At 33.1% G+C, this 23451-nt stretch overlaps 3 protein-coding genes across 3 annotated transcripts; 1 reads left to right on the top strand and 2 right to left on the bottom strand.

Annotated features, from left to right (window-relative positions):
• The first annotated feature begins 395 nt into the window (after window positions 1–395).
• Window positions 396–5201, top strand: LOC131852167 (homeobox protein Hox-C6a-like). Its single transcript, XM_059202807.1, has 3 exons — window positions 396–879; window positions 4298–4473; window positions 5073–5201. Exons 1-3 carry the CDS (start codon window positions 396–398, stop codon window positions 5199–5201), a joined length of 789 nt encoding a protein of 262 aa, XP_059058790.1.
• A 4843-nt stretch (window positions 5202–10044) lies between these two features.
• LOC131852148 (protein jagunal) lies at window positions 10045–13241 on the bottom strand. Its single transcript, XM_059202789.1, has 4 exons — window positions 12979–13241; window positions 12277–12418; window positions 11120–11353; window positions 10045–10375 (listed from the first exon to the last, which is right to left on the bottom strand). Exons 1-4 carry the CDS (start codon window positions 13065–13067, stop codon window positions 10244–10246), a joined length of 597 nt encoding a protein of 198 aa, XP_059058772.1. The 5' UTR covers window positions 13068–13241; the 3' UTR covers window positions 10045–10243.
• A 3374-nt stretch (window positions 13242–16615) lies between these two features.
• LOC131852154 (uncharacterized) lies at window positions 16616–21456 on the bottom strand. The gene is made up of 8 exons (XM_059202795.1): window positions 21102–21456; window positions 20406–20528; window positions 19850–19969; window positions 19275–19438; window positions 18434–18552; window positions 17727–17847; window positions 17109–17227; window positions 16616–16774 (listed from the first exon to the last, which is right to left on the bottom strand). The coding sequence occupies exons 1-8, from the start codon at window positions 21212–21214 to the stop codon at window positions 16640–16642; spliced, it is 1014 nt and encodes a 337-aa protein (XP_059058778.1). The 5' UTR covers window positions 21215–21456; the 3' UTR covers window positions 16616–16639.
• Between the last annotated feature and the right edge of the window lie 1995 nt (window positions 21457–23451).

The raw sequence follows: 23451 nt of genomic DNA, 5'->3' as shown, positions 1-23451 counted from the left end.
GCGTTGTCCTTGTATTTAAATTAATATAGGTAAGTAGTATCAACCTTTGGAAGTGTGTGATTTCGACATCATCGCTAAATACAATTTATTGAACGTAGAATGATTTTTCTCGATAAGATTAGCATTAAACAAGTGATTCCCTGTAGTTTAAGTGCCCCTTTAGTGTTAATTACAATGCTTTCAAGTCACAGATTATACAACATACATTATCTAATCTATCCATAACTAATCCGAGTCCTGTCAAAAACTATATAGAAAACATGCCAAAGTGGCGTCGGATAACGTAAAATAGATTAGAATGTCCATTAAATAAGTAGCTATCAATTACCGTGCTTCATACTGATAATATTTAACATATCGATAAAGTATTCGGCAGTGCCAAATAAGCAGTCAACATGTGCGCGTGTCGGCAAAAAAAATCGTTTTTCATCGAAGACATTCTACAAGATACAACGAAGAACAAAACATACAAGAACTTAAGTAATGAACCGTCGAAACCGCTTCTTTGCAACAGCACTCCTAAAACGGACAACGAGGACAAACAAAGCGATGCAAAACATGAGAACGGTGCCAATGATGAAAAAATCATCAAATTTAACGTTATACGCGAAGTACAACACGAAATGGAGCTGAATAAAGTTAATTTGGAACAGAGAAGGAACACGTACCCATTATACCCTACGCCGATGAAAGCTAACCTTTCGTGGACACGCTACAGAGCGAAGGACCCAGTATCGTACCCTGTACAGCCCCGGCACTCGTTCAGTTATTACAGCGATCCAATGCTTAATTCCGATCAAATCTTGAGAAACCAATTAGCAGCGAATAGATTTGTATCACATCCGTTTACAATACGACAGACTTATGGATATGATAGAGGTGAGAAAAAGAGCATGTTGCAAGAGCAAATATATTTTATTTTAATTATATTACAGCATACTTTTATATGATCGTTCGTGCAATAAACAATATGTATTATTTTGATTATCTGTGGAATTTTATTGAAAAGTATGGCACTACTGTCCAAATATATATTGTAGATTGCGGAACCTGTTCGTATCACAGTATCGCAGTTATCGAATACCATTAAACAAATAAAAAATAACTGATTAAGTTTAGATTACTCAGTGATCTGATAACGTTATAAGTTATACGGAACAATTTATTGATATTTTCACGTATCTAATCAAATTAAATAGTGAAATATGATTATAGTTCGAATTGAAAACTATTTTAAATTAGATATTGTCAAATCACTCTAACTTCTTTATATTTCCTATCCAATATTGTATTTTAAAATCAATACATTACACGAGGATACTGAAATCATACAAAATAATTCGATATCCGATATAAATATAATTAATATTAATATCATCAAAGATTATCTAAATAAATATCGGCATTACGTAGGTTCATATCAGTCCAATGACTTATATTGAATACATTTAGATGCAATGTAGATATCTTTATGAAAATAGACATAAGTTTGCAGATATTGCTGAGATAAGAGGACGCATCTTGGAATTGCTTTGAAATATTTTGACAAAACATTTATATTTTTAAAAACAGTTATATTTTTTACATGAAAATGTGCAATCAAATGCGAATCAATGGGTTGCATATATTAAATTCAAAGGATTCCTTCACATAACAGCAGTGCGAAATCAACATGTTACGTGTTATTTGCTCAGTGTTCTGTATTACAATTTCTATATCATTAATGGTGAAAGTTTTTTGAGCACCCAATTTGTTTTTTATAATTGGGCAGTTTAATTTTTCACGTGCATTGAAATAGTAGACTGTGCAATTCAGTTTCTAATTTAGTAACTTAATTTTACTTGTCAAATATGTATCTATGGGTAAATGTTAAAAAAAAAGAATGTAGAGAGACTCTATATTCTTTCTGCTGTGTATTTTTTAGGTCCGTATAAGTGTACAATAACTCTTATACCGTGTCCCTCTATATAGACGTAGGGTATGATCTATTTGTTTTTTAAAATGTCATTTGAATCCGTACAGTAGCTTTTTCGGAAAGTAGTAGTTTATAAGAATATCATAAACTTTGTTGTAATTGCTTAAAATAAAATTCTATCATTAAAACTAGTTTATAATGAACGTATTGAATGTCAGACCTTCCAGTTGGTCATCTGAAATTGGTGAAAGCCTTTCTAAATTATTCCAGATTGTTTGTTATTAATATAGGACCAATACGGTAAATGTAGGTCGCGCAGGTCGCGAATAAGTTCAGAATTGTTAAAATAAAAATGTCACACCTAGTACAATACTGAATTAAGTAAAAAATTTTAATTATCTAAATTAGACTGTAAAGCCAACCATTAGAGTGGATTTTTCAAGTTTTGTACTTTTTGCGAACCTTTAAGAAGAAATCCATTACTTCATAATACATGTAGGCTAGTTTAGAGGACCCCACCCTCACAAAACTTTATCGAAAAATATTATCAATAATATTTAATCATCACACTAAATGTAATCCTTAATAAAAAGTGGTTAGATAGTAACAATTCAATATATCAATAATTACAATCAGTATAGTTGTTATGATAAAAAATCTGGGACAAGTGCGACTGTATCTAGCTGTGACTGGGTTCCTTATCTTTATGTGTTATAAAAGTACATTTACTTAAAAACATGGTTATATAAATTTCCAAATCCAGACATAACACAGAGAAAAAAAAAATAACACATCATTAAGCTCTGTGGAAGCATTTGCTGCGCCTGCCTAAATAATATTGGTAAAAAAAACGATTTTGTCATATACTAGTAGGTACTCTTGTAAATTCGCAACTTTTTATGACTGCCGGAATTTCATACTTTTTTTATCTTTCTTCCACCAGCGTTAGTACAGGCGGTGTTGTTATCTCATCATATAGTGTAAAATGAAGTCGCTTTCTCAGTCTGTCGCTTAGATTTTATAAACGGATTTTAATGCAGTTTCTAGCAGCGCATACAGTGATTCAAGAGAAAGTTTTATATGTGTAATACATGTACACCCGTAGGAAGCCGGGGTGGGTAGCTAGTGATCTATAAAAAGCTACTTACCTTGCCTGAATTATTACAATTATACATATTGGAAAAGAGAGATCCTAACAAACGATCAAACAAACTATCTATATAATCAACAGAGTGAATTCTGTTCTTATGTTTTCAGTACTGAACTCTAAAAAACGTAATATTGTTAATTTTATTATTTTTAAATAAATAATAGTTATTATTAATACCTACCTACTTATTAATCTTTCGCGGTTTATGACCCTTACTATCTAATACTCTATCTAAGATTTATATATCTTAAAGTAACTCAAATATACAAATATGGGCATCGTGTAAATCTGATACGAATTGTCAAACGTCTTCTATAATCTATCGACAACGATAAAAGGTTTTTAAACGATACTTAATTTGATGATAAAAAAAAGGTGTGGATACGAAACCGTGTCTTATAACAATCGTAGATAGCCTCAAGTGCCTATGTAGTTAATAAATTGATTATAGGTATTATCTCTGTAATACTTCCAAAATTTTCCATCGAACAACATTTTGATAGGTGTTTTGTAATATTTAAAAGTCTACTCTATTAAACTTCGCACCAAACCGCTTGATAAATAGGTACTATAGATCAAAACGCTTACTCAGTAGACAATTTTATAGATACCTAAAATTATACCAACGCAGGTCACGTAACGTCAACATCACAACGTATCTAAAAACAATAACATTACTTAAACACAAATATCGTTGACCCATAAGACAATGGCTATATAGTCTTACTCTCTTTGTCTTTTCCAAAAAATAAAATAAACTAAAATGTTACTGTCATTGAGCAAATAATCACTACGATTAATTACCATGGTATATGAAAACAAAACAGAAGGTATTGCAGCAGTACAAGAGTAAATCCGATGTTAAATAATAATGTTTCACAAAAAAAACTAGCTTCCATCAAAAGAAATAAAAAAAATATGGTATTACCACGGGAACAAAGCTTTTCGATTATAAAAACATTACTCAATGATGTCATTAAAAAATAAATACCTATTTATTTTATGAAAGAGTATGGAACACCACCGTCCTCGTGAAACAATGGCCTTCTCCTCTTTCCTTATATACTTACTAGCTGTACCCGAAATTTATAGCCTGTGTTATTCTTAAGTATAACCTTTATTGTAAAGTTTCATTAAAATACATTCAGTATTTTTTTCGTGAAAGAGTAACAAACCTCGATCCATCCATCGAAACTCAATTAGTTAGATTAATGAATAATTTTCGTTCACAGTACTACCGTCATGCTGTAGTCCCTGGTGGGGATTGGGCGGTAGACGGAAAGGTGGGCAGGTGCGCTTCAGTGCGTCTCAAACTGGGGCATTAGAGCGTAGATTCAACGCCAGCAAATATCTCAGTCCGGACGAGAGAAGAGCACTGGCAGCATCATTAAGACTGAGTGATCGTCAGGTAAATTGACAGAACAATTTAAATAATCCCCCACAACTCATATAGCGCCATTTATTTACAAACATAACAAAACTGGCACAGAGTACCAGTAGGTACTCGTAGATACAAAGGAAAACACAGACCAATACAAACAATAAAAAATAGATGTAAATATTATGTGGTGATCAAACCCGCGATTATTAGAAAGTATGAATGTGTTCTAAACTGCTAAATCACTGCATAGTGCATAGTTCGAAAGAAAAATACAAAACATACGAAGTTTTTCATTACATTAACGTTTTTAGAAAATTAAATTGTATATACCATACGTACATAAAGATTATCTTAAAATATTATATATATTTCTCTCTCCCTTTTGAAGGTGTGTTTATCACTCCTAAACAGCTCCTCGACTTCTAAACAGCTGGACTGAATTAGATGAAATTTTGGGTGCAAATTTAAATGGGTTCTAGATAAAAAATACGATAGGATACGATAAGAGACGCTGTTTTATGAGCAGGACGACGTTTGCGGGTTCTTCTAGTATTATTATATACTTAGTATATATCCATCTGCGTACTTACTCGTTGCAATACTCACATTTTTTTATTCGGTTATAGGTGAAGACATGGTTTCAAAATCGCCGCGCGAAATGGAGAAGAACAGCTCCAGATTCAGCTGATCCGGGCAGTCCGCCGACCGCCGACGAAGACTCTGATGAGGAAATTCAAATAGCTGACGACGAATGAAGATTTATTCTCCATTAGGAATCCCAATGTAATTTAAAAAAAAGATTAACAAACGGCTCGATAAATGACATTGAGAAATATAACTTAAGTTTTGAAAAAATATTTTGTTTTATTAAGGCACTGGAATTTTTATTATTAATTTCTAGGTATATTATTAGGTACTAGAACCAAAAAACCTACAGCCTATGTTACTCGCTAATTATGTAACTTTCGATAAATGGAAAAATAATTTAAATCAGTGAAACTGTCCATTTTATATAATTAAATATTTCTTGTACTAATTATCTGTTATAAACAATCTAGGGCGTGCCCGGCTTTAAATTCAGGTGAAGGTACGGGCATGTCAGTTTTTCTTCTGTCCCAAAAAGTGGGGCAAGTTAAATAACCGTGACTCGAAATAAAATAGTACGAGTTGCGGTTTTTTCAATAGTAAACGCATAATATTCACGTAAATATTAGTGTAGAGAGAAGGGGATTGTCAGACTAGTGGCCCCATTGCTAGCAATAACATCCTGTTGGTCCAACTCCACACAGTCCCCTCTGGAAACCACAGTTAATTAGCGATGAATTCGCTATGATGGGCTACCTGACCTGGTTCATACTGCTCTGGTGCCCCGCCAGCACATATCATTAACGAAGGTGCACGTCACATTTATACCTTAATAAAAGACGGACCGTTCCTAACTTAATATAAATTAAATAACAAATATTAATTCTATATTTCGTCGTCAATGAATTATTTCATTGACCACGAAATAATATACTAAGTAATATCGTTATCGTCATATTCAGTTTAGACTTCATTGGGTACGTTTTCGGTACAAAAATAGCACTGAAATCAGAATTAATTAAACTCCAGAGCAGGCCTGCTGAAAGGAGAAGCAATTAAATCATCTAACAATTTGTTTAGATATACATTTTTGTTTGATGGAAGAAATAAATCTTTACTAGAATAATTTAGATACCTTTCAAATGACGAATCAGCAACCAGTGTCGGAATGGTCCAGTAGGAGCCGGATGACTTACAAGCCTCGAGACTGGATAATGGTAAATCGGATTATATTACTATTGGAAAATAATGATTGCATGAAAAAACTATCTCATCTACTTTATATTTAGATCCCAAAAGCTAGTTAGCGTATTTTTGCTATCCAGGGTAGACATTATAAAAAGGCGAGATTTTACAAGTGTATAATCAGTCTTGTAATATTTCATCCGCCAAGTTTGCATTCAGCTTGCTTTGTAAGCTGTTTCGGTTGTAGTGAAATTACAGGATAAGAGGCATGACATCATCCACTGCAATAGCAACGCATGTGTGGTATCATCGATGTCCCATGATACGTGATGTCTATAGTGCTATTCATGCATATAGGTGACGGTTACCGCTTACTTTCAGCTGAGACGTACAGCTCGTAGCATCATCTTGTTTGCCATTCCAATCACATAAAATAAAACTCATGGAGAACCCGCACTATATGAAGAAACAAAAGTCGAATATGCATAAACCGTTATATATTCTAGTTTGTGATCATAGATTTGTCAGAGACACAGTGAAATTAACACAAAATGTTGAGATTGGATAGTAAAACAATAGACAATCGATAGTCTAATGCTGTTGTTAGTGCCGGCTAGGCTAGTCTAAATGAACATTGCAAAGGTGCTGAGAATATTTGAATCTAACGTTTCTTCTTATACAGACTAAAGCACGGTCATGCTTGCTTGTCAGTATTATTAGCAATAATAAAATAATATCTACACGAATGTTATGTTACATTGTCAGAGGCATTATCAACTGTCGATGTCCTAATGAAAACACTTGACACGCCCACTTTTTGCTGGGTTACGATTCCAATATAATCGTTCTAATCCATCAACGGGAGAGCCTACCGTTGTCGTACGGATTAATTTTGTTATAGAATATTCTTTCACCGGTAAGCCAGCCAGAAATATAATTTAAATTTTTAATTTTAACCACATTTCGGAGGTATGATCCTTTAAGATGTGAGTCGTAGTAGTAAACCACTACGCCACGACACTACAAATTATTTCTACTAACAGATGTTTATAATGATATATAATCATAATGTCATAAATATTATATAATATTGGTCTAATTATTTTTCAAAGAATTTCCTATTCAATTCTAGGTTTATTTTTATAACCGTTAATCTACACTATCAGTTACGATTATTACTTACGAGTATATTCATATAATATAGTACATTTCTTATCTATATAGGACTCAATAATAATAAAGATAATTTAAAAAATAATTTTATTAATAGAAAACAGTGTTCAAGGGAAAACCTCAAAATGAAAACAAACTTTTAACACCATTATAAATTGCAGGACCAAACGTAACATATTTACATTCTTAGGCCTATACACCCAAAAACTAGGAGCAAATTTAATTTTTTTAGGCCTTTCAGTTAAAACGACAGATCACATTAATACACAGATACAGAGCACTAAAAATAGGGGTAACATCAGAGCTTTTGGAACTATTCTAAAACTGTTCGCCGCAGCCAGCCTTTATAGCTTCACCGAACTATGGGGGGCGAGTGCAGATGGCACTCCAAACCCGAGGAAGGCCTTATGGCTCGCCTAAAGAGAACACCGCTAGGGTTCGAACTTGAGCGTCGGGGACCGATCATATATGGATCGAAATAACCGATTTCTTGGTGTGCTCACAGATTGGCGTTTATCGCACCACCACTGCTCTGGTATTGCCCCTCGTTGTAGTGTCACATATAGACTGTCGAATAACAGTAATTTTATCGATTTTGTCCATTGACAAGAAACATTTAAGATCCTGTCTGACTAGTAAACATTTTTTGTCTTGAATAGATATCCCAACAATTATTGTAGTTGTTTGAGCATTATATCAACAACATACAATTATACAGCTATACCCTCGTGTAATTATTTTACACACAGATGTGTTATGTGAACCATTAACTCCAATGATTTTCAAATAGGGGCATTATCTTATAACGCTGTCGCAATAGTTCATCTTAAACAGATTGAAATTTGAAGCCTTGTGATTATAGACTTAAATCCTGGAACCTAAGTGGTCACGGACAGTGTAGTTTCAGAGAAATTTCTTCCCGCGAACACTCATATTACAGAATGAACTACCAGCTGAACTTTTCTCTAGAGCATACAATCATCAAATCATCTTACAAATTATTATATTAATGTTTTCAAGGGTTGACAACGAGCACATAATATGTCTGTTTTTTCTAATGCCTGTAATATATGCTAAGAGTTTACCATAAAATTACCCCGTATGCTTGTGTATCACTATTGTGGTATAAAATATACATACATGTATATGACCCAATTGACAAAGACAGTTACTAACAAGTTTGTATGGCTTGCAACCTACCCATCATCAATCGATTTTCAAAAAATAAGAAATAATTACAAAGCGTTACATATTCATACCCCTGGTGGCTTTTATATCTTTAAATATTTGTATTATTTCATGATCATGGCTTTATTACGTACTATTTATACTAAAGATACCGCACTTGTTCTCATTGTTCCAATTAATTGCGGTTCTGTCGCCACAAAGTGCTGAGTCACTATACGCATTAGTGTAGTCACGTATTTTATTATACAAAAATATTTATCTGCATAAAATAAGAATTGACGCATAAGTTATTATATAAATAAAAAAATTCAAGTTGCAATGGCACAGCACTTTATACTTTTCTCCGATTACGGAGATTCATATTTATACGCAGTGTCACTTGTATAAAGTATCTCAATATCTCATTAAATAAGATAATCAATCATACCAATAAAAAAACGATATAATGCATTGAAATGATTATTCTGTAAACGAGTTATAAATAATTGATATAAATAATACATTTCAACGCCGTAATATCATTTTACTCGATTGAATATTCATTCAACAAAGTGTTATCTAATTTCACGTGGTATATAAATAGTCAATGTCATTTGTGCTTTTATGGTGCTGTAAACAATTTTATATAATTTTCTAAAATATATATCTAAAACATATATGAAATAACATTTTATAAGTAAAAATATATATTTGTTGAACCATGTTACAGTATATTTACAACACATTACATTGAGTTACACAGTTTAAACTTTTGTCTTTTTAATTTAATTGATTTTTACGGATTTGGATACATAAATTGACACATTATATAAATGATATTTGAATATTGCCGCTAGTACCTCAAAATTGATATTATTCTTCTACTTACTAGAATAATAGAATAGCAGTTATTGGTTGAAAGCAAACACTTTCACAGACTGAACTGACTGCTATTTTAAATCACTTATACTTTTTATTATTACCTCATGATTGTTACAAAATATATTCTTTTCTGGTTTGAAATTTGTCGTAGCGTTTACATTAATAACTGAGCATAAATTTAATAACACATTATGGTGCATGGATAATTCTATTGAAATATATTTTTTTGAATCCATGTCATTTTGAATTTGCACACAAAATAAACAAAAAGCATTTGTACTTGAAAAAAGCTAGTTTTATTGTCTAAAATTTACTGTATACATGTCACTCATGTTATAATTTTGTCGATGTGAATGTTATGCGCTTTTCGTTTAAACTACTTGATTTGCATTTAGTTTTTTAATTTGGTATCTATATTTATTTATTTTTAATAGTAATGTGTCAATTGTAGTATTTTTTACGGCAGTGAATGATTGAAGATGCCTTTACCAATTTATCACACAAAATTGATAAGTCTTGGTTGTCACAACATATATTTGGATAACAAAACATCAACAAATTAGAAAAAAAACTGCAAGAAATATTATTACCATAACAGGATTTGCTATAATCCGTCAATAAAATCGTACAATTTCATTACCATCACACTCTCATCGAAAGAGGCCTATTAAACTTGGCAGAATTATAGTAAAAACATTGTAATTTAACTAGTATTGTTATTAAATTATATGATAAAATATTGTCAAAGGCATCTTTTAATAGTTACTATGTTTCAAAAGGTACAATTAAACTTAACAGTTCTGGTTCATTCTGCTTTCCTCAATGCTCCTCTGGCGCGCCACGCTTTAAGTAGATTGTACGAGAAGTACAATTGAAAGAAATGAATTTGCGATCCAAGTAGTACGAACGCATACCACAGCAAGCCGTATGGGTAATCCTGAAAAAAATTAAATCAAGGCTGTTAATACAGATAACAATAATGTTAATAACTCACACAGTAACGGTAATACATAACTGTAATAAATTATGTGGCATTTTAAATAATAATAATGTTAAAAAGTTTTACTTAATTGTAACTATATATTAATTAGCAAGTTTTTTATATTGTACATAAAATAAAGAGAATTCAAGAGACACTATTTCGTAAAACCCCATTGTACATTCCATTGTTCTCCCTGAGGTGCTGTCACTAGCATATAGTGGAATTGTCATCAATTTTGTTTTATATTATACCTATTACTTTGAACATGGTGTTTGGTGAGTTTATCTATAGATATAAATAAAATTGGAGTGTCCATTTGTAATATTGAAATAACCGTTTTTTATTATATGCATATGAATATAAATACGGTAAATACACCAAAATATCATTTTTTACAATTTTTGTCTGTTTGTCTGTTTGTCTGTTTGTCTGTTTGTCTGTTTGTTCCGCCTAATCTCTGAAATGAGGAGTAACTTAGGCTACTTTTATTTTAGAAAAATTTTCTAATTTACTTTTTTGTTGAATTACATGCCGACGAAGTCGCGGGTACTGCTATTACTTATAAAACTGTAATGCTAGTAGCAATAAACAAATAAAGAAAAGTAAACAATTACAGGCTACAGATTGACATTGGCATTTTATACTATTTTATGATTACACTGTAATTATAGAATAAGAATATAAAAAATTTAAACTAACCTGCCATAACTCAATCTCTACTTCAGAGCTGTCATCTTCTTCGTCGTCTCTTGACAAGTATCTCCAAACATCTCCACAATAATACAAGACACAGTACAGTAACGGTCCAAATCCGAGAATACAGATGCCATACATATAACGTCTTAATTGTTTTATATTGTTCCGTTTTATAGCAGAGAGACCTAGGAACGAGAGGAGAAGTGACAGGCACCAAACATACTCCCACCAAACTGGCTGGAAATTATAAATTAAAGTCGTTAAAATTTATATATAAAAAATTCTATATAATAAGGGAATAAAAATTAAATTTCTATATAAAAAGAGAATAAAATTTCTATATAGATAAAAATTGATGTTACATAATTTATAGATGAATTAAGTAACATCAATTTTTATCTATAAGGAATATGATCAAAGTGAGCAATACTTAGTAGTACTCTTTGTTACATCGTTATTGTTGCTGCTGTGACTAGTTCCTGAGTCTATAGAAACGGCTCAGTTTCCTTCTCTGCCACAAAATGCTGTCTCCCGCATAGTGAATCCACGGAATGCTAAGTAGTTTGTCTCTCTGTACATGTGGCAATAACCATTTACCATCAGGTGGAACACAAGTTTGTTTGCCATTACAATTACATAAAAAAGGACTTGTTGGGCTCACCCCTTACCTCAGGTAGGGGTAGTTGAGATAGTAATATAATAATAATAAGGATATTGTTAACACTATTGTTATAAATCTACAGTACATAATAACTACAATGAAAAGTCATATAACTTATTATTTCAGTTATTGACTGTGTTCGTGCCTTAATTATGTTACTATCAATTTTAATTTAAAACAGATTATAATTTACAATATAGCAATTATATATGGACCATTTATGTTGCATTGTAACATGCATCTGCAACAAATAACATTGTTATGTTATGAAGGTCCTATTATTTAAAGTATTTTTTTTAACACAAGTGGTGAAGGTGGGTGTTAATGTACATCGGCAAAAAACCCTGAAACCTATACCCAGGTCAAATATCAAAGTAATTGTATTCCTTCTCTGACATACAATGGACATAATCATGCACTAAATGCTGTTCCAAGGTAAGAATGTAACTAAGAAACTATGTTTAAGTATTATAATATTAAGGATTGTTAAATATATTACCTGTGGTATTTGTAATTCTTCAATTTCTAATATAAAAATATCAAGTTTGTCCAGTATATCAGCAGATAACTTGGCCAGCATCACCAGGAACAGCATATGATGGAAGAATACACAGTATTTCAGTCGGGATTTATTTAAAGCACTGCAAAATAAATATAGTTGTGTAAACAATTTTAACAAGTAGTGTAAACTTTCTTAAATATTATCTTTAAAAACTACACACAGCACCATCTAGTTTCAAATTATGTAAAGCTGTTATTAGTAGAGTACTAGTTAATTGATAATTTTTTAACAATATAGCTGTAACTTCAACTGCTATTTATGAGATAATAGACAATATATGTCCTAGGTTCGTACAAGATATACATAACAATACAATACCCAGACCAATACAAATAGATATAATTACAAATAAAAAAGCTTATACAGCAGGGATTGAACCCGCGACCAAGACAACGTAAGCAAAAAAGGCTACTTGTTTGAATAGTATTTGTAATTAACTGTCTGTATTATACGGAAGACAATCTGTTCTATGACTAAAGGCGCGAAACATTTACACCATGGATTGCTGTTGTCTAAAAATAATTTGACGGAACCAGTAAAATAAATGTCATTTGTCACATTGTCGTAAAACAATTAATTATAGTAGCCATTAAGGTATTGTTAGCTTACAGAAATTAACATAATTAATAGAATATTTACCTTAATTGATATTGTGCAGCAACTTTTTCTCTGTGTTCGAAATCAGCTCCATTCGTCCCTGTCACCATAATACCACCGCGTGAAGCCATTTTATAACTTAATTCTACAACCAATTAACAGAAAATATACTTCTCAACTTCAAAAGATCACAATAAGACCATTTTTCAGATAATTCGTGTTTAAATTTTGTATATTATTTTAATTTCATTTTCAATAGATATGCCAAAACGAAAGATAGAAATGCCAAATATGCCAACGTTTCAAGGTCTATCTGTGTTCGTTCCATTACACGCATTACAACACAAACAGGTTAAAAAGAAAAAATGAACAGTGGTGTATTACAATATAAATTAATTAAACATTGTGCTACACTTTATTTAATCCGTTTTATTTTAGTTCTATAGATTACCTCTATTAGATTTAAAAACAATTTTATGAATAAAAATATTTGACAGTATCAATAACACTGCACCTAAAACGAAACATAAAATTGACATTCCAATTCAAGTTCGGATACGCATTACCATTAAAATACCAATTTTACGGAATAAATTCAAACATTTTCATTTTCTAACGAAAATATTTTTAAGATCTGATAATTAACTGATAAATATAGTCAACCTGAAAATTGTTGTAATTGAAAAATACAACAATTTTCGAATATTTAACTGAGCAGCTTGCAAATCTACTCTACTGACTGATCGTGCAAATGCAATGTAGGACGACCCCCAGTATATGTAGTAGTAGTAATATGAAATATTTTAGTAACTACTTATGTATATTTTTTAGTTTTTTATGGCATAGGGGCTAGTTTGCGGTAACACTAGGGTAATTACGCAAATGAGTTACCGGCCTTTTAAGAAAGGGAAGGAATTTGGCCAGGGACAGGATGGTGGAGGAGGGGCGATGGAGATCTAGAACGTCGAGTCACCATACGAATCACATAACACAGATAGAAGACGTCCATGACGTGTGGTATTTCCCCGTTTGAGCCCATTCGTTCTGAGCATACAGCGTGCTCTACATTTATGGTATAAATATATTTACTAATTCCTTTAAAATCATAGGAGATAATAGATTTTATATATTGTATTTTGCGATAATAAAGCGTCTGAATGATTAGTAAATCAATGCATTACAAACATTAGTTTTAATAAACATGTCTAATTGTACGTATATATGAATTTACATTACTTACTAAAGGTAGACTATTGATTAGTAAAGTCTCAGTCTTGCCTATTTCAGCCGCCAAGCAGCTTGCTTTGTAAATCGTCTTTCGGTTGTATTTGGCAGAATATCTGGTGAAAATACAGTATAAGAGGCATGACGTCTTAGTCTACGGAATGGAAACGTAAGAGTGGTGTCACATAATAAAGTGATGTCCGTAGTGCTGTTCATGTATAGAGGAGACGGTTACCGCTTACAATCAGGCAGGCCGTCTGCATGTTTGCCATTCATTTGGCGCCCTGCCAGCGTATAGCACTTGCGCAGTTTCACAATTCCACCTTCATCTACCATAAACAAATTCCATGACGTCACATCCTACTCACAAATCAGAAACATGCGATAAGATGTTAATTGTTCCATCATGTTTTATAAACATGGGTCGTTACTCAACGAAAAACAATAGTTATTTTAGATCCACACAGGTTATAAATGTAACTGCGTGGGTGACTGATTTAACTGTGACTTCTTGTGACGAGCGTGATGAAAGTTCTTGTGATCATCGGACTGATTGCCTTCGTGGCTTTACAGGTATTGACATGATGGCCTCACGCCTACTATACTTTTAAAGGTCGCGGGTTTGATTCTCGAACAAAGAAACGTACTAGTATGTAGATCAAATATTTTTTTTGATTGCGGGTTTGGGCTATTGTACGACCTGTAGCACTGCAACCTGCAGAGATCTATTGTGCTCGACCCTTTTTACAAAGTTTGCTACCTAGGTCCGCCAGGGACAAGAACTTGAGAATATTTTTAGAAGCGATGGTTTTTGTATCATGGCCAATTTTAGGTCAAGATGTTAGGAATTAGAATGGGTAAGAACTTTCGAGAACAGAGCTATGATGACTTCTACTGAAATACGATGGACGCTTTAAACCCCGTGGGTTATTTATTGTCGTTTATTGATGTCTACAGCTTACACACTCAGCACCGGTGCCGGATGAAGAGAAGAAAGAAGAACCAGCGCAGTCATCTGTTGCTGTAGTTCAGCAAACATTGTCTACCACAGTTGGAGAGGTCAGTTTTATTTATAACTAGCTGGACCCGCGACTTTCTCCGCGTAGAATTTAACTTTATTTTTCTAAAATATAAGTTGCCTAAATCACTACCTGCTAAAAAAATTCCCTTCAAAATCGGTCCAGCCATTTCAGAGATTAGCCGGAACAAACAGACAGACAGACAGAAATTGTAAAAACTGTTATTTTGGTGTATGTACTGTATTTATATTCATATGCATGTATTAAAAAACGGTTATTTCATTATTACAAACAGACACTCCAATTTTATTTATATTTATAGATGTACATTGGCCTCGGTAGTTTAGCGGTTTAGCACACTGCCTTACTTCCGATGGTCTTGGGTTCGATTCCTCGCACATTCATGAGTATGATTGTTTGTGTCAACACAAGCTATAAGTTTGACGCAGGTGAAACCGCCGGCACAGCTAGTTAGTAATAAGTAGTTTATCCGTGATCTTCATGCTTTTATACGACAGTACCACAGATTATTACATGGACCATCAGTATATCAGGTACATAATAAAAATATTCTTGATGTGATCTTAAAATTCCAGGTAAAAGAAGCTTCGAGAGATAATACAGCAGCCGTGGTCAGTACCGTCCCGCCGGCCGCACCAGAAGAAAAGAAAGCCTAGTATTATAAACTATGTGATCGTATAAAAATATATATGTATCCAATATAAGACACTTAACCAATTAACGATAAATATGTAAATCTCGGATTATGTGTCATTAGTAAAATAAATTTATAACAAAATGTTTAGTTTTTTTCTAAGATCCTCTTCACATTTGTACATACTACTTTGTATGTATCAGAATTTATATTGTTTTATGTATAAAGAAAGGCAAACAAACCTACAGGCCCATCTAATAGTGGCAACCCGTTATCGTCGTCTTGAGAATATCATATGATGGTAGTGATAGCTTTAAGGAGGACTAAGATGTTACCTGCGTACACTGTAATTTAACTGCCATATATCCAATATAAGATTGAAGAGAAAGACAGATTGAAGAGTTGAAGAGGAAACGCTGTTACACATCCTATGTGGTTGTCGTCCATGCATAAACGAAATATCTCCTTTGGAAATTGCGCACTTTATCCTGAGGATATAAAAACCATCGCTCCTAGTATTTTCATACGTTGGGTTTACATTATCGAACTTTTAGTCCCTAGTGTTTTTGAAAATATTCTATCGCTTAAGTTCATCAGGTGTAATGTAGGAGTTTAAATAAAGATTTTATCAACTATCCAAATCAGTAATTTCTTGGCCTCGAGTCCCAACGTGGTCCTTTGAGCCGGATATGAACCAGCGACATCAAGATTCAGTCGCTTTCACGTTATAATATTAGTTTTATATCTTCTATTAAATATGTAACACATGAATTAATTCAATCAATTTATTTCCACGTTTTAACAGTTATTGTGCAGTAAAGAACAGTATGTCTCTGACACTTGCTCTTGACGGAAGCTCCAGTGGTGTGAGCGTTACTGCGCCTGCACTGCCGACGCGGTACCTCGAGGTACACTCCGACCCTTGTATATATAATGTCACCTGAAAGAATAAGCTCTGCTAAAACATTCTATATTAACGGCCTCGATCGTCTAAGGGGTTCATTCCTCGCACGGTACAGACCTTTGTATTCATGAGTATGATTGTTGGCATCGGTCTGGGTGTTTTCTATATTATGTATGCATTTCCAAAAAAATATATCTAAGTAGTCATGTTGTCTAGTACGCATAACACAAGCTCTGCTAACCGTGGGTCTAGATGGCTCTGTGTTAATTGTCCATTTATTATTATTATTATAACCGTCAGTTCAGAGTGCTTTCGAGCAAAGAAAAACGGACTGAATAAAAAAAATAAAGCCTGAATAAGTAAAATATACCTGCGGCAAAGGACCATGTCGACTTGGCTCGTTAGACAGCGGCGCTGATCTAGCTTCCTTACGTCTCCTCTTGCAGTTGGAGCGCCTGCCTTCATGTCGTTTACGGCCAGCACACGATTCTATAACAAAACTATTGACTACATACATAAAGAATTAAATAGATAACCTTAATTACATGATTATAGTATCGAGAAACATTTTATAAATATTGCTCTGTACTTAAATAACAATAATCTCAGGACAATTCACACAGCGCCATCTAGATCCAAGTTAAGCTATTATGTGTTATGGGTACTAGGTAACGAACACAAATAAATAGACTTATTTTTTCGTAAATACATATATACTATACATAGAAAACACCCACACCGATACAAAAAATCATACTCATGAATACAAATGTTTGTGCTGTGCGAGGAATCGAACCCGCGACCGTCGGAAGTTCAGAAGTAAGGCGGTGTGCCATTTCGTTTATGCATGAGTGGGCTACAACTACTTACTTCTTACCATTAAGTGGTTATCAGTTTATTTATCATTGCAAGTACATACAAAAAAACTATTATTTTTACTAATGCCACAGATAACATAATATTACATACTAATGCTATAAACTACTACCTTCTGTCTCCTCCTGTGGCAGTGGAGGTGGTAGTGGGCGAGGTTGCAATGGAATTCGTGAAAACGCGGACCGCCGACCCTCTATCAATCTTACCAGACATTCCAGCGCTGTTTGTTTATTCTGAAATAAGAAATTTTATATTCACTTTAAATATAACAAAATCGTATAATCGTGACTAAATAAATACTGTTTATCTTTCAGTTCGTGTATTAATTAAAAAATAAAGCTATCTTTACTTTCGATGGCTGCAGATGTAACGTTTATGTACGACAATATTCTGGAACCTATTCCAGCAATAGTATAACCAAAACTTCCGACGTCTTCGACATCTACTTTATTACAAGTTACATTGATAATAATGTTGGTACCATGTCAGGTCGACCTCCATGTGGTCTCCCCTGGAAACCATCGTGATTAGCTACAGGTGAATTTGTCACAGTGGGCTAGCAGACTTGACCTCATGCTCATCATCTTCCTGATGCTGATGCTCTGCCTGCGTCCACCGTTAGCGCAGAAGGATGCAAATTCTATTATCATCCATGTATAATAATGCATTGTTATGCTACCCTCAATTAAATCTTGGAACTGATTTCCTAATAATTGTGTCGTATGTGGAATAGAATCCCAAACCATTGGAAGTAAGACAGTGTGCAAAACCGCTAGATCAGCGATCATATTTACATTAATTAGTAATTATAGTAAGTACCCTGATTTCATCCAACAGGGGATCAAACGCTGCAGGATCAGAGGAATCTTTGAGCGCTTCCCAGCTCTTGAATAGTTTGCGGTCAGAGGCACGGACAGTACTCTCTAGCTCGCGTATTTCTGTTGAGTGTGTATATATTATTACATTTTTGTTCCACAAGAACGTGTAGTTGAATTTCAAGAAAATATACATAATTACGGACGCCTGACCCTTCAAGCTCAGGAATCGCCTTGGTCATAATTGGCCGTGTCAAAAGGTTTACCACTCTATGACATATGTACATATAATACATACACACATACAAAAATACCATACTATCTACTATATACTATATACATAGTATAAAATAACTCCTGATATATAAATAAATAAGACGCCAAATAAGGCGATATATAAAATAAGTCACCACTACTGTCTTAGATCTTCTAAATTACGCAATCAATCAATATTTTTGTTTTGTGGCAATCTTATTAATATTATAAACGAGAAAGTTTGTAATTTTGGATGGAAAGATGATATTTTATACTATTTCACGCAATAACTACTTAATGGATTTTAATATAATATAAACTTTAAGATATTTATAATAATAGGTATAGAATATACATTAGAATAACACTATAAAAATTACGCAAGTGAAACCGCGGAATCAGCTGGTAGGTACATAAAATATGATGTTAAATTACAATTAGATCCGCATCAGACCGTAGCACAGTTTTCAGCAATATATTGATGCAAGCGGAAGGTTCATATGTAGATAATATACATATTATATATTATAGTGTAGAGAAGCCGAAAAACTCATAGGCCCAAATCACAAGTGCAAATAAATCAAACCTACCTGTCTCTCTCAAATGTGCTAAATGCGTGGTGAGGTGCTTTTTCTGCGCGTGCACTGCACGATGTTGCACGCGAGTTCTTGCTACAACATCACGTGCATTGCGCGCTTCAGCTGCTAGCGCGGCCACCTCACGAGCTTCTTGTTCTAAACGACGCTCCAACTCGCTGATCCATAGATATTCAATGTATTGTACGAAATTATTTATACAGTTACTACTGTCTCACCTATTTGTGCCGCAAAACAATGCGGACTTATGGAGCAGCTGAAGGCCAACTGAGGGCACAGCTAGGGGTTCGAACCTCGTCGTAATTTCCCTGGACGGGGATTTGATCGGAGGGGGTGTGTTATAATGTGTTTCCGAAAGAAGTGTTTTGTTTATGGTTAACCTACCATAGACAAAAGGCACTAGAAATATTACAAATTTACAATAATATATATTTATTAATAAAGCTGTTACAATATTTAGTAAGCTGTAATCTTTCTGGCATGTCACTTTAGTCCAAAGGAATTACAACAAAGGGTGGCCGTTAACTTTTCAGTGAAATAAAAATTATAACCAAAGTAAGAAATCGAACCTGGGATACTCTCCTGTGATCTTGGCATAAGACTGTATATTCCTTATTACTTCAACGAGATGGTGCAGCTGATCACAAAACACAGGCAACTGTTCCGGTGTTAAATATTGCCCGCTGTACCTTTGAAAACAGATTAAAAATGCTTATAAATATCGACTACGGCCAAGGTATGGGCTAGGCTATATTTTTGTTTACTTATTCTTTTTAGAAGGCGTATATAAATGAAATCATTTATACACACTATTAGCTTATACATATACATATATAGAGGAGTGGAAAATGCATATACTTACCTATATTTTTTAATTATGCATAAAAACATCACACCTACTACAATGTATTTGATATACTCGCCACATATACACATATATACATATATGTGTATAAATACACACGCCAATATACTCTTTTATTTATTGTTACACTCTTTCGTGAAATTTAGAATAAATTAATGTTGTTAGTCTTCAGTCTTATCATAGACAATATACTACTGAATGTTAAATTCATTATGGTCGAATTTCGACCACTAGTTATTATTCTGAATCAAGGCTAGAACCTTTGATCAATGTTGGCAGCAAATTGGTCATCGTCGACGGGTCCGTTTGAAACGCTTGCAGTACCCGGCTCCATATCCTCATCCACATTAGTCGTGCTACCACATTCGGTACTTTCGCTCATGCTGTGGGTTATATTAAATTTCTCAATGTGTATTTAAACTTGTAGAATACTAACCTTTTTTAGTATATTACTATATTAAATGCATTATGATGGTTATAAAACACGAGGTAGAAGGAGGTATCAGATATTCCAAACATCCATCATATATCAAACATACATCCTTCCATACTCACAAAATTTCTCTCAAAATCTTTAAAAAAGAAAATGACGGGAAAGCAACAGTGGGTCGGCAACGAGCATTTGACGCCCCTGGTGTTTCAGTCGTTCATAGGCTACAGTAACCGTTTACCAGACCAGATTGTTTATGAGATAGGCCGTATGCTCGCTCATCACCATAGATACAAAAAACTCCCAACAGGAGAACCGGAAATTACCACCAACAAAAAAATATACGAACTACCTATTTATAATATAATTATAGTTATCTTTAATTTCCGTTGTGATTTTTAATATATATATGTGCTTTGTTTCCTATGTTATCTATGTACTATATTCTACTTCAATTATAGGTATTAGGTGACATATAATTTCTGTATAAGCATTAACTACAGTAATACCTAACTGTTTTACTTACCCAGAGGAAGTAAACGAGATATTTTTATCTAGCGCTGAGTAACGATGATGCTCGCCGCGAAGCTTGCCGAGCAGTCGTCCGAGCAAGCGCGACTGTCGCCCTCCACCCTCCATTCTAGTCTCTCTATTATATGCACTATTTATTAACCCTACATACAATATACATATAAAACAAATTGATCGTTTTAATATGTAAGTATTATTATTGTGAATGTAATTAATTAGAAATAATTGCTAAGAACTGTGGATCAGATATATGAAATGCCATTTTTATAGTAGAAACCTAGGAACCGTTTATGAAAATGTACAAATGTTTTATGGCCATTGTGATTGTACAAAAATTTTGACAACAATGTCTGTTGTACTTCATTTTGATTGATCGATAAAAATAACGTCATATCAAAAAAAAAGTTTATTAATACGCTTACTTAGTCTAATTCGTGAATTTGCAAAAATGAGACCTAATGCACTGATAATATAAATGCTAAGAACTCATATTTTAAAATATAAGAAAGTACAAGATTTATATAAAAAAATTAATGCTTAACCATACGTGTGCTGATTATGACAATTCTTTTTTTATTGGGTACTATTGACTTGAAAATAAATGCTGCATTTATTTCAAGCAAAGTTTATGAAAAATGCAACGCAACCGACCGATCTTAAGTTACAAGTATATGATATCCACTAATACGAATTATAGAACTCATTTAGAATAATTCTGCATGAATCTCATGATTCAGTTGCATTGACAGCGTATGAAATATACTTGCATATCTAGCTTAGAATCTAAATAAAAAGCCACTACGACACAAGTAGGAATAGTCATATTTTCTTTATATTTACACATTACAATCCATACTAATATTGTTAATACCACAAATACGAAATTGTCAGACCTTATTACCCATTAATAACTAAACGGATCTTATGAAATTTAACGTGATTACATCATTACATTACATCCACGTCCGTCCACGCGGATGAAGTTGCAGGCACAACTAGTAAGAAATAAAACAATATAATAAAATGTAATGTATTTAATTTATATAAAAATACAATTATCAATATACATAATCGCATAATTGCCAGCGTAGGCATACAAATATTATCGATAATAAAAACAGACGGCAAAACATCAAATGCTAATAGAGAAACATTAAGTACAACATTCAATCCCAACAGGCACATCTCAGTCCAAACAGTACAAGTAAATAAATTCATTTCTAGTGTTACCAACACTCTTACTTGTAAAGCATTCCTATATTTAAGTTACTAATATAAAAAATGCTATGAACTCACATTTCAACATACTAAATATAAGAAAGTACATAATTTATATATAAAAAAAATTAAGACATTTTTGGCAGATATTAAAAGGTAGTATACCAATAAAATTGTGACGATATATCTATAATTAGTTGTTGGCAATTTGCCAGAATCTAGAATAAAGTAGGGTTAAAATAAAAAAAAAATACTACTTAAATTGTGGTGGTATAATACCGAGTTAAAAATAATAGTGTTACCCTATAAAGTAAATAAAACCTAGTTAAAAAGATACATTTGTTCAGTAAATAAAGAATTGCATTCTGCGAGGAATAGTTGACAACTTGTCATTAAGGGCTTAAGCGAAATCACTGCGAGAAAGGGCTTGGGACCAGCAAAGTCCGATGGCATAAACTAAACATCATTATCTACATTCAATAAACATCTAGCATTCAACAATAAAGACGAAGATCGTATTGGTGACGAAATCCTTACATGTATGAAATACCGTTATATAATAATACATGCACGTTTTATGTTACAGTACGTAGGTAGCAAGAAAATTTATACATGTTCTTAGTTTGTCACAAAAGCAGTTTGTCATAACGCAATTTTATAAAAAAAAATATTCAAACATTAGATTTTGACATAATTCGAATTTGGATGTCATGTTGTTTCGCTATTACGTACATAAGTATCATTATAATTTCGCACATTACAGAACTGCATAGTGACAAACTGGGTTTGTGACGAATCCCTTTTGTGACGAATATCGTTTATGTTCACGTTTTATGTAACCTACGCTATGTTATATGATATGATTAGATGATGTGATGTGTAATTTCAAGATAATGAGAGCTTCCTTCCTTACCCGAGCTAACTAAACTGTATTAAATATGATCTTTAGTCATTCCCGCACAAAATACCTCACGATCCCCAATAATTTTGTGACAAATTTGATGGTTCAGTCTCATGGGCCAGAGGAACCCTCTGAACTACAGATATTTCGTCACCATGTAGATTACGATACGAACTCTTGTGTGCAAATGATTGTGATTCATATTATACATAAATTAAAACTCAAT

This window comes from Achroia grisella, unplaced genomic scaffold (assembly GCF_030625045.1).
Source record: "Achroia grisella isolate CSIRO2021 unplaced genomic scaffold, CSIRO_AGI_Agris_v1 utg840, whole genome shotgun sequence".
Classification (NCBI taxonomy): Eukaryota; Metazoa; Arthropoda; class Insecta; order Lepidoptera; family Pyralidae; genus Achroia; species Achroia grisella.
This window is presented reverse-complemented; position numbering and strand designations above follow the sequence as displayed.